Genomic DNA, 12,914 nt, shown 5'->3' with positions numbered 1-12,914 from the left:
ATGGAACTGTCTGCTAGATTAAATAGCAATCAAACCATAGATGCTGCCCATCAACGTGTATTAAATAATGAAACTCGGCATTGGCAAAATATATTTGAGCGTTTAATGGCAATCATTGAATTTCTTGATAAACAATGTTCACCTCTTCGAGGTACAAACGATGTTCTTTACGAAAACAATAATAGCAATTTTCTCGGACTAGTACAGCTTCTGGCAAAATTTGATAGTGTTATATCAGAACATGTTTGCAGAATTCAAAATAAGGAGATTCATAATCATTATCTAGGTAAGAGGATTCAAAATGAAATCATACATTTACTTTCTTGAGCAATTAAAAATAAAATACTTGAAAAGTTAAAAAATGCTAAGTATTATTCAATAATTGTAGATTGTACTCCCGATAAAAGTAGAGTAGAACAAATGTCAATAACTATACGGTTTGTTGATATTAACCGAGATACAAAAAAAGTAGATATTTGTGAACATTTTCTTGGGTTTATTCTGGTTGATATTACCACAAGTCAGGAATTTAAAAATGCAATATTGTCAGAATTAAAAATAAATAAAATTCCAATACAGAATATGCGAGGGCAAGGTTATGATAATGGCTCAAACATGAAAGGTCGTAATTCTGGTGTACAAAAAAAAATTTTAGATATAAATAGTCGTGCTTTTTTTGTACCATGTCATGCTCATACACTAAATTTAGTTGTAAATGATACTGCTAAATCATCCACTGGAGCAAGCAAATTTTTTATTCAAATTCAAGCTATATTTTTATTTTTAAGTGGTTCTACTCGTCGATGGGCTGTTTTAAAAAAACATATAACACAATTAACTTTGAAGCCATTAAGTGAAACTAGATGGGAGAGTAGAATAGATGCAATTAGACCATTCAGATATCAAACAGGTGAAATATTTGATTCATTATACGAAATAAGTCAGGATATATCTTTTGATCAAATTACCCGATTAGAAGCTGAATCTTAAGCTAAAAAAATTAAAAATTTTAACTTTGTGTGTTGCGTTGTAATTTGGCACTCAATTTTAAATCAAATAAATCTAGAGAGTAAAGTGTTACAGAAAGTAACATTAGATATATCTGGCGCAAAAAATATTTTATCTGAAACTATAATTTTTTTTAAAAAAATTTGATGTGATGAGAGTTTTGATAAATTTTTAAAAGATACTGAAACCATAGCTCTTGAATTGGATATTGAGGCTTCTTTTACGCAACAAACTTCTATACGCCCACGAAAAAATAAAACCGTGTTCTTTTCTTATGAACAACCAGATGAACCCATAATTAATTTAAAAACTAAATTTAAAGTTGAATTATACTTTTATATATTAGACGTAGCTCTCAATTCTCTCGAAGAAAGATTTGAACAATTACATAACCACTGCGATAACTTTAAATTTTTGTATGATATAAGTAGTCTAAAAAGTATAACGAAAGATAACATTGTAAAAAATTGTATAGATCTTCAATTGCTACTCTTAGAAAATGAAAATGTTAGTAATTCAGATATTGATGCCATAGAAATGACAGATGAGTTAGTAGTAACATCCGAGTTATTAAAACCCAACAGCAGTGGCGTGGCGAAGCAGTTTTTTTTGAGCCGCGGCTCCATTCATATGTGGGGGTGGGTGTAGGTGGATTTGTAAAATATTTTTTTTATAAATTATGAACTTGGCGTCTTAACATATCAGCGAGTTTATTCATAATAATCTAGGAAAATGTAATTATTGGTGTATCGTATAAACAATGTATAAATATTGTGTGGTATATAAGTAGATAGTTTAGTAACTACCAGTGGCGGTTTTGGGGGTGAGGCAAGTGAGGCGCCGCCTAACCTACAATTTTAAGTAAAAAATACTATTAAAGTATATATTTTGGCCCACCGATAGCATATAAATATTTCGATATTAATTTTTAACGTTTTTATGATTTTATTTGAGAAAAAATCTTCTTTGCCAAGTTTAACAATATGAATTATCATTTATTATATTGTAAAATAATGGTAAATCATATCATTAGTGTTTATTACCAAAAAATAGTGATAAACCGATAAGAAATGAATGAAAATATAAGTATTACGTAAACAAACGCTGGTGTTTCAACCGGCGGTAATGTTCCGATGACGTCAGAAGGCACCGTTCATCTCCGCCTCAGAGTATGTACTATTGTGTACATGAATTACACACACAAGCGTATGTACGCGAATGCACGCGACTATAAAATAACTAGAGTTGCGCATGCGTAATGATCATTGTGAGGCTCGACTTACATCGCCTATGAAATAAAAATAGACTCGGTATACAGGAATATATAGTCAGCCGGCATTTCAACGTAAAAACACATTATCAGTAAAGATGTTGTTGTTACAATCGAGATTCGGGACAGTCCTAATTAAACCGTTGTCCGTTGTAATATCTATTGATAATAATTTTATATTTATCATTATTTATTCATTAGTCATTTCTGTCTTGACGTCTTGAACGAATATTCGCTTGTGTCTTACACTTTTTCCGTTTTCGGTGGTTTCGTCTTAACGTCTGCGTTAAAATATATGTGCGAGTGCTGCAGTTTATTGTAATAAACATTATTAAATTAATTACTGTTGGAGTTATGACGTATCCAGTGACAGACGTGGTACTTTAATTTAGTTAATTAATAGTTTTAGAACTAGACATATTTAAAAGTCCTTTTCAGGACTAGGCATACCTACTTAAAAAGTCCTATTCAGGACTAGGCATACCAACTTAAAAAGTCATTTTCAGGACTAGGCATACCTACTCAAAAGGTCCTTTTCAGGACCACCAAATTTTAAAATGCTCTGTTTATTACCTATCTATCACTTACTATACGAAACAAGTATATTATTAGCATTCCTACAATTATAATTATTTTTGTTTTTAAATTACATTTATTGTGAATTCTAATTTTGTATGGAGGGAGGGGGGGGGGTGATACATTATGTTGCCTCACCGAAAAAATACTACCAGAACCGCCACTGGTAACTACAACGGTAACATGGCATAATAAAGTATAAACTAATTAATACACTATTTTGTTTTATAAATAAAACAGATCGTTATCAGATGGTTATTCCCCATTTACCCAAAACAGCCGAAATGACTTGTGCCTGCCCGCACAAGTGCATGACAATATTATTATTAGTGAGATTATTACTTATATTAGTATTAACATGGAGTATTTATAAATTTTAATCAATGGTATTAACTATTAATATCAAATATCAGTGGTCAATGTATTATTTCGCGATCGACTGTTATTAATGCAATAACCGTCAAGCAGAAACCTACTTTAGTAGTTTATATAATAATTTATTTATTTATTTATTTACGTTTGCAATTATAACCGTTATTTAAAAATGAATTCACTGTGTCCCAGTTGTGGTAAAAAACGTGAATCTATGAACAGTGTTAACTGGATTCGCCATAAAGAATCTTGTCAAAAAAAAATAAAGCCTGTAAAGAGAACGGCTTCCAGTTTTATTTCAGATTATTTTAAACGTACGGAAAGTGATAGAAAATTTCAAAAAATTGAAAAATCAAGTAAGTTAAGCATTTCATTATATTAATTAAATTCATTATTCATATATACCTATTTATTTTCCATCATACCAATAATTATATTATAATATAATATTGTAATAAATAATAATTAACATTGATAATGTATTAACATGATTTTAACCCAAATGATATCGGCTTGATGAAGTCTAGTTTGCCTAACAATCAACAACTTTTAAGTGAAATTAATGTGGATGGTAATCAATAATCAATATATTTGTTTTATTCTTATTTTTATTAATTTAATTAATTTATTTAATTTAGACGTTTTGAATATTAATACAAAGCAAAACTTGGTCGACTCAACTGAAATCATACAAATTTATCCGCCAACAGGTTATTTATGAATAAATTAGTCTTATTATTTTAGTTTAAATTTAACTATGGTTGAAGCTGGTAAGTAATTAGTATTAATAATACTAATTACATAGAGATTATTTTCACTTTAGGAAATCTGTGTCCAAATTGTTGTCCAATGTTGAAAAAATGTTTAAATTTTTTTATGAAGAAATTATGCATTATTATTATTATTATTATTTTGTATTTGAATATTATGATTACTTTCTAAATAGTTTTGACAATACCTAATTTTATTTTAATAATTATTGTATTATTATTATTTGTATTGTGTAAAATGCAACTTTAATTAATATAAAAATATAATAGTATTTAACCATTTATGCAGTTATTTCGGTTGTTTTTTTTAATTTTTATAACATGGCATATGTAAATTAAATTATTTCCCCAGATTTACTAAGTTATTTATTAAGTTATTTAGTTATAGTTACTTGGTACATTAAATATCAACTATAATAATATGTCTATATATGTGTCCAGTGATTGGCTTTATATTTTAATATAATTTATCTATAATTTGAAACTCTAATTCAATGTTGAGTAGCTGTTTAGGAAATGAAAGTTGATTTTTTTTATGTGATTTAAAATAAAAAGTTACAACATAAAGAATATGAGATATGGATATTTTTATTAAATAATAGGAAGTAAAGTGAAGTGTATGTATTATATTTATTTGTAACATTTTCAATGTATTTTGAATCATTGTGTCATTATCTCAACTATTCAAATTTAGAATTTTATTCTTAATTTATTATTATAGACCTAATTTTAATAGTTAATTTAATAATACTTGTTATTGATTTACTATTTATTAATAATCTGGTTTCTTTAAGTTTAAACTTGCTTTATATGTTATTTATAAATAATAATTAACCTAATAAAAATCTTAGATTTTTCATTCATTTTTAAACAGTATATTATGTATTTACCTATAAGATCAATTTGTATTAAATAAATAAATGCATTTGCCAATCAGGTAAAAACCATTTCATTAATTCATGATATTTATATTTTTAAATAGATTTGATGCATAATATCAACTTTGAGCCACAGCAAAATGTAGTGCAAATAGATACGTTAAGTTTAGAACAATTTCCCAATGATCCCGCTGTGATGAACTCTAATGTATCTAGTGAACTTTTTGCTCATTTTGCATCTTTAGAGTCATGCCAACCTTCCAAATCACAATTAAGTGGTTGTATATTTCCTACAAAACAACAAGGTAATCGTCTAAGATCATTTCATGAAAAATATTATTTTAAAGAAATTTCACTAGGAAGTTTTGTAAAACGCAATTGGCTATCATATTCTCCTTCTACCGATTGCGTCTTTTGTATAGTTTGTAAATTGTTTGGATTGCCAAATGGAAAACATGATCAATTTTCAAAACATGGAACTAATGACTGGAGACATATTTCATATAAAATTAAAGTACACGAATCTGCACCAGAACACTTACAGTCTGAAATACGCCGAGTTATGTATACAAGTCAATTAAGGGTTGATGTGCAGTTATTATCATCATCAAATTCACAGGTTGCAGAAAATAGAGAAACTGTTAAAATAATTTTTGAAGCTTTATTGTACTTAGCTCGGCAAAACAATGCATTTCGAGGTCACAGTGAACACTGGGGTTCATCCAATCAAGGTAACTTTGTAGAACTTGTCAAACTTTTAGCTAAATATAATCCTTTACTGTCGGCTCATTTATCCAAAATTCAGAATGCAAAAAAAAAAAACAGATTAACATTTTTATCAAATGTTAGTCAAAATAATATGTTGAGTGTTATGGGTGAAATGGTACGAGAAGAGATTTTGAGGAGAGTTAAAAAAGCAGGAGTATTTTCAATAATTATAGACACAACTACTGATGTTTCAAACTTGGAGCAGTTTTCATTAGTCCTACGTTTTGTTAATGAAGAAGGTCAAACTGAAGAGAGACTTGTTGCTATGAAAGAAGCCCCTGATTCTATAGGATTGGGAATGTTTAATGTTTTTTGTGATATTTGTAGTAAATATAATTTAGATTGGACAACAAAACTATGTGCTCAATCTTACGATGCGGCTGCATCAATGCAAGGACAATATTTTGGTCTTCGATCTTATGTCCAAGAGAAAAACCCAAATGCTATTTATGTTTGGTGTTTTGCACATATCTTAAATTTAGTTGTTGTGGATACATGTGATAAATATTCAAGTATTAGAAATTTCTTTGGAGATGTTCAACAATTGATCACATATATGAGGGCAAGAAAACGAACAGCCATATTCCTAGAGCAACAAATTAAATGCTATCCTTCTGAAAGGCCATGTAGAATGAAAAACTTCTCTACCACCCGTTGGACTTCTCATGATCGTGCATTATCAGTATTAAGTAAAAAGTATTTAGCTATTCTAAAAACATTAGAAGAGTTAATTAACTCAACTGATAGGGAAACTTCTTCAACTGCATCAAATCTCTACAGAATAATTACTTCATTTAAGTTTATTTTGAATTTATTTTTAATGCAAAATATTTTATCTTGTACTACTCCATTGTCAATTTATTTGCAATCTTCATCTATTGATTTCATTCAGGCAATTACTATGGTGGATGTTTGTGCTAAAAAATTATCTGAATTAAGAAATGAGCAGAGCTTTAATGATTTAATTACAAAAACAAAATATTTTGTTAATGAAATTGGTTTAGTTGAATGTGAGTTGCCAAATATACGTAGCCGTCGCAGGAAACTGTTGCCTGGAGAAATTGTTTCTGATAAAGTTATTACAAATCCTTATGAAAAATTTAAAATTGAAGTTTATTATGTAGTATTGGATCAAGTAAATACTTCTATTATAAGTAGATTTGAAGGTGCACGAGATATATTGTCCAACTTGTCATTATTGACTTTTGATCGGTTAGAGGCAACTAGAGAAGGAACTGAAATTCCTCAAGATAATTTTATTGCGTTTATGAATTGGATTCCTAATTTAAATCTTGATAATTTAAAAATGGAATATACCATATTTGCGAGTAGTTTTATTAACTTATACAATGGTATACATTTTTCCAGTATTAACTCAAATAAGGATCTGATCATTGATAGCGAAAATGAAACTAAACATGATTCTGACTCATATAATGAAATAGACAGTAATGAAGAAACTAAAAAAAAACTTTCAGCAATTGAAATACTTAAAATACTTTGTTCTTATAATTTAGTTGCAGCATTCCCAAACCTTTTTGTAGTATATAAGTACTTATGCACTATTCCTACAACATCTGCTTCAAGTGAGAGATCATTCTCTAAAGTAAAACTTGTTAAAACTCGACTTAGATCTACTATGATGCAAAATAGACTTAAAAGTCTCATGCTAATATCATGTGAAAAAGATATAGTTTTAAATCCAGAAGAATTTTTGAACAAATATGCTTTGACATCTTCATTGCTGCGAAAAGAATTGTTGTTCAAATAATACTTCAAGTTCGATGCCAAATCATATATATTCATACCTATTTTCTATATTAGTTGTTATTTATGTATTGTTTATAACGTATAGGTATAACTGTATTAGATACTATATAAACTGAGCTTATATGTATTTTGATGTGTTAAAACTATTTGTTATTATTACATTATTAATGTAGAGTATTGTTACAAATTATATTTATGAACTATTCTTTATATAATAAATCAAAAACAAATTATATTTTACTTCATACCAAAATTACATGTTAAAATTAAAGTTTTGTTTTAAATATACTTATTTGCATGCCTTAATACATGTAGGCATAACTAAATTAATATAAATAAAATGGATTTCCTTTTTTTTTTTGTACAGGAACACCAATTTGACTTGTGAACATTTATTTTGTACACAATAAAAATGTTAAATATGATTAAACGGTAATATATTTTTCTTGCGAGCGAAGCGAGCAATTTTGGTTACATACTGTTTTATGTGGGTGGGTGGGTGGATGGAAAAATTATATCTGGCTCCTTTTATTAAAATTGTTCACCACGCCACTGCCCAACAGTACTCCATTAGAAGTGTTACAGTTTATTGTAAATAATAACAATTTTGTACCAAATGTAGCTGTAGCACTTCGAATTATTTTAACTATGCCTGTGTCGGTCACATCTGGTGAACGGAGCTTTTCAAAATTAAAAATAATTAAAAACTATTTAAGGCCTTCTATGAATCAAGAAAGGTTAAGTGATCTTGCTACAATTTCTATTGAAAAAGAAGTAATGTAAAATCTGGAATTTAAAAGTTTACTGATTGATTTTGTCCAAGAAAAGGCTCGCAAAATTAATTTTATTTAATATATTTTTAATTTTTTAGTTAAATATTTTTTAATGTTAAATTAAATACATATTTTTATTAATTTATTTCATTCCCAACATTCATTTTAATTTTATTATTATTATTTTATATTTTGTAAAGAAAACTTAAGTCAGTCAAAACATTTTATTTTGTTTAAATAAACAATGGTTCATAGATAAAAATGAATGTCCTTATTTTATTCAACCCCTTCCTCTCCAAAAAATTATTGCATAGGGCAGCGTAAATTAGATTTGCCTAGGGTGGCAAAAAACTTTCAGCCGGCCCTGGACGTGTTCCAAAATTTTCTGGTGAACTTCAAAGGGATGAACCAATTACAGACCCCATTACAAAATTCAAAGTTGAATACTATTATGGTGCCTTAGATATAATACAAAATGAGTTAAATGACAGGTTTGGAAATAATGAAGCAGAGTTATTAAAAGACCTTTCTCTTCTCTCTAAAAAAAGAATTATGGAAATTAAAAATTCTCCAAATCCTTTACCAAAAGATGCATTTAAAATTATTTGTGAACTGTATTCAACATTTTTAAAATATGATGATTTAGTGAACGAATATCAACAGTTTTGTTCTAATTTCTTAGAACTAGAAAAATCCATATTACTACCTGAATATTTGCATAATAAGGAGTCTGATGGCGATGACAGTGATTATGATGATTGTTTTACCAATATATTTGATAATGTAGAACAAGAGAAATTTGAAAATCATCCTGTATTTGTGACCAGAAATGTAGAAAATGTAGGAAGTATGGGAAAATTATTTAAACTATTTTGTGTATCTCAGTTAAAAAATGTTTTTCCAAATTTACACACTTTACTTCATATTGCTGTAACACTACCAGTTTCAAGTTATTCCGTGGATAGATCTTTTTCTAAGTTAAAGCTTGTGAAAACAAAATTAAGAACCTAAATGAAAGAAGAACGTTTGGAAAGCTTTTTAAAAATTATATGTGAACAGGATTGCGTACCAAATGTAGAAAACGTTATCAATAATTTTGCCAATAAAAGTACGGAATTATCAAAAGCACTTCTATATTAATATTAGTAATAGTATAATTGATTTTTAAACAATGTTATTAAACTTTTATTATATTGTATTTACTATTTACATTTTTAAAGTAAGTATTGTCTACTCTATATAAAAAAACTACCTATTAAAGAACATTTTTTTTATGAAAAGAAAAGAAATACAATAAGTTAAGTAAGAATAAATAAAATTCAAGTTTTTTTTAATAAATTTTAATTACGTGTTTTTAAATTTGTAATGCAAATTATTTAATGTTTAATGTACTCGATAAAATTGTTTAGAAGTATCATTTTGTAACCCCGAACTCCCCTGCCTACCACTTTAATTTTTCCCAGCTTTAGTCAATACAAACATCAGTTATCAAATTAATACTATTAAGTAAAAATTATCTGCTACAAATACTATGAGTTAAATTAAGAAAAAATGTGCACGTATGGTAGGTGGTGGGTGGTTAAATTAATTGGGTCTAGTTGGCAACATAAAATTGTTGATACATCGGCGCCACTAGTTCTTCTACACAAATCAAACATTGTAATCATAATTTTTTTTTTAACTATTAATTTGATTATATAATATACTAAAAGTTTAGTAAATTTTTCTACAAAAATATATATATTTTTTTTTAATAATAAATATAAAATTATATCAAATTTGGGTTCTATTAACCCCTTCAATTCCCCAAAAAAGAGGTGCATTTTAAAACTGATAACAAATTTAAGTAATAGGGCGTTTAAACATTGTAATATGCATATATTATTAAGAAATAATAATACGCATATTCCTGAGTCGTATAAGGAAAAACGTACTATTGCACACATAAACCTTAATGGGCGCCACGCGCGAATTTCAAACAACCACAACAACATCATCATTCGAATAAGACAATCAAGACCAAGGGCAACCACGTGATGAAACATCACTTGGATATGAAGATCAAGACCAAGGACAGCCACGTGTCGAAAACAACACAATTAAAACAGAATCAACAGAGTATATAAAGGCTCCGTTTCACCACCAACGGCAGACGTGTCCAGCTATCAGACCAAGCCCTTCTGAGTTTCGTCTTCGATATTGTTAGCGCGCAAATTTATAATTTATATTTTTGTATCTATGTCTGTTTCTGTAATTGTATTTATTAAAGTGTTTACAAGTGTTTGAAATAATTATTTAATCAAATTTACCCTGATCCAACAACATCATTACGATAGGTACCTGTTTTTATTGGGTACCACGTAACAACATCATGATCCGATACTTTTTGATTTTTTATGGTATAAAATTTAGGAATAATTAATTTCGGCCAGCTTTTTTCGATTTTAAAACACTACGCGTCGTACCCATTTTCGTGCTTTAATCGTGTGGTTTTTGGGGTTTTTTTTTTTTTTTTGGTTCCTATTATTTGATTGCAACTGTGCTCAATCAGGTTACGAAAACGATCAATGATGCTCAATAGTTCGTGTCAACATACAGATTGTTCATTCCTTTTTATTTAAATACAAATGAATAGTGATAGAGGAGATGAATTATCAATTGCCAGTGCAATTTATATTGTATTGTCTTCAAAACTAAAAAAAAAAAAAATCAAATCAAAAACCCGAAGATGGTAGACTACAATTTTATTTAAAAATAGAGAACGGAATTGGAAATTGATAATTGGAATTAAATGATATTACGTGATTCCACATGATGATAATTTATCACATTAATTTACCTATATTTTATATCTAATTTAATTTATATTAATTATATGAACTTCTTGTTTACGAAAACATATGCAACGTGAAACCTAACGAAATGACACGAAACAATACGAAATTATTGATACGTGTCCTTTGATTTCGTCAATTTACCGCCTCGTTCGCGAAACATTACGAAACAGTTTTTACGAAAAAGTTTTTCGTGAAAAAGCTATACTTACTATTCACGAAATTAAATGAAAACGTGAAAACACTAAACGCGAAACGCGAAACATGTATAGTGTGGAGCTACCTTTATATTATTATTATTTATTTTTGGGGGGTTGTTAAAATCAGATATTTTTGAATCCAAACATATATCCGACAATATAAAAATAAAAATGTAAACCTAAAATTTTAATAATATTGAGTAAAATATTATTATGCATATTATATATTAATTAATTTTTATTTTGATGTAAACATTATTGTAATATAGCTTATTAAACTTTTTTTAGTATAGTTATTTGTGTACAAATTGTAATAAATAGTAATCTTAATCAATAATTAGTTCGTAAGCGCGCGCGAAAATTATATGAATTTTGACTATTGTGGTGATATTATTAAAACTACCATTATATTATTTTTACATTATCAGCATTCTAAGACGGTTGATGAAACAATAAAATACTCGCCCGCATATTGATTATTTTTAGACCGTTTTGTCAATCGCGTGATAACAACTATGACTTTGAGTGCGTTCGTGCGTGCTTGTGCTGTGCAAAAACACCTAATAGCGCTTCCTATCCGTTATTGTAACCGTTTCGCTTTGGGTATAATGTCTTCGTGTTATTGTAATTCATAAACACCATTTCAAAGATAACAAAAACTTGCTTTTCTCAGATAAAAACTTACAATGGAATAGGTTAACCTAGTTAATCATTTTATATGTATGAGAAATAATAATTATAGCAATTTATTATAATTTAACTTTTAATTTCTAATGCAGACGAATCGCCCTTGACAATAACCAACGACGACCTTGGAGACGTACAGGTTGAAAACCACTGGTATATAACTATTAATAAATATAAGTTCGTTTATTTTTGTTTGTTGGTTGTCGTGTTAATTTAACAAGACATTAAATATGAAGATAAGTATCTTTTAGATAAGTTTTTTAACCTTAAAATGTGAGCTATGTTAGGAAAATTTTACCAGTGTGTCTTTTTAACGTAAGACTTTTAAATTTGTTGGAAAAGTTTGATAGTTAATCTAAATTTTTTGCTGATATTGACGTTATTTAAATTGTATAAAAATGTATTAAGATAATTCAATTTAGATACAAAATAAAATAAAACGGCCATTTTAAAATTCTCATAGCCATTTGAAATATTTACTTTGCTCTTGCTTCGATATCCTCTTTGTTTCACCTGATGTAGGAGTTATAAGAGTAAAATCAGTATTGAATATATAATATACAATTTTCAAAAACAATAAATTTACACCTTTACGATGTTACAAATCAAAGTAAAAAAAATCGGTAGTAGTAGTATTAGGGGGCTTCTGAGTCCATTTTTTTAGTTTTTAAAATATATCAAGGAGGTTTCTTGGTTCATTTTTCAATTTTAAAATAAAACAATTTATTCTGTAAAAAATGTTCTATATTTATTTTTTTAAATATATTTTATAATAAACACGTAAAGTACATAAAAAATCCTATACAAGTTTTCTTATCTCTCTAGTTAATGGTACATATTCAATAATACGATCATAAATTAAAATACAATAAGCAGTAACACCAGTAAGGTTTTCTGAAGCATCAATTTCGATACTAACATCAACAGTAGAAGCTGTACTTTCATCATTTGTCTTTGATGCGAATATCACTCTTACACTCCTTATACATCATCGTTTGGGAACAACGA

General features: G+C 27.9%; 2 protein-coding genes and 1 pseudogene across 2 annotated transcripts; all 3 read left to right on the top strand.

Annotated features, from left to right (window-relative positions):
- LOC112681270 lies at positions 1–990 on the top strand. The gene is made up of 3 exons (XM_025551534.1): positions 1–286; positions 389–504; positions 580–990. Exons 1-3 carry the CDS (start codon positions 1–3, stop codon positions 988–990), a joined length of 813 nt encoding a protein of 270 aa, XP_025407319.1.
- A 2,036-nt stretch (positions 991–3,026) lies between these two features.
- Positions 3,027–5,754, top strand: LOC112681272 (annotated as a pseudogene).
- Positions 5,746–7,413, top strand: LOC112681269. Its single transcript, XM_025551533.1, has 4 exons — positions 5,746–5,956; positions 6,125–6,324; positions 6,535–7,090; positions 7,160–7,413. The coding sequence occupies exons 1-4, from the start codon at positions 5,746–5,748 to the stop codon at positions 7,411–7,413; spliced, it is 1,221 nt and encodes a 406-aa protein (XP_025407318.1).
- Positions 7,414–12,914: the final 5,501 nt, after the last annotated feature.

This window comes from Sipha flava, unplaced genomic scaffold (genome assembly GCF_003268045.1).
Source record: "Sipha flava isolate LNK unplaced genomic scaffold, YSA_version1 18904_pilon_pilon, whole genome shotgun sequence".
Lineage (NCBI taxonomy): Eukaryota > Metazoa > Arthropoda > Insecta > Hemiptera > Aphididae > Sipha > Sipha flava.
This window is presented reverse-complemented; position numbering and strand designations above follow the sequence as displayed.

Coding starts and splice junctions, on each gene's coding strand:
- LOC112681270 (XM_025551534.1), top strand. CDS start 1: ATGGAACTGTCTGCTAGATTAAATAGCAATCAAACCATAGATGCTGCC. Junction 287..388: donor GATTCATAATCATTATCTAG/GTAAGAGGATTC, acceptor CAATAATTGTAG/ATTGTACTCCCGATAAAAGT. Junction 505..579: donor ATTTTCTTGGGTTTATTCTG/GTTGATATTACC, acceptor ATTCCAATACAG/AATATGCGAGGGCAAGGTTA.
- LOC112681269 (XM_025551533.1), top strand. CDS start 5,746: ATGGGTGAAATGGTACGAGAAGAGATTTTGAGGAGAGTTAAAAAAGCA. Junction 5,957..6,124: donor GGGAATGTTTAATGTTTTTT/GTGATATTTGTA, acceptor TCTTAAATTTAG/TTGTTGTGGATACATGTGAT. Junction 7,091..7,159: donor CTCATATAATGAAATAGACA/GTAATGAAGAAA, acceptor CTTATAATTTAG/TTGCAGCATTCCCAAACCTT.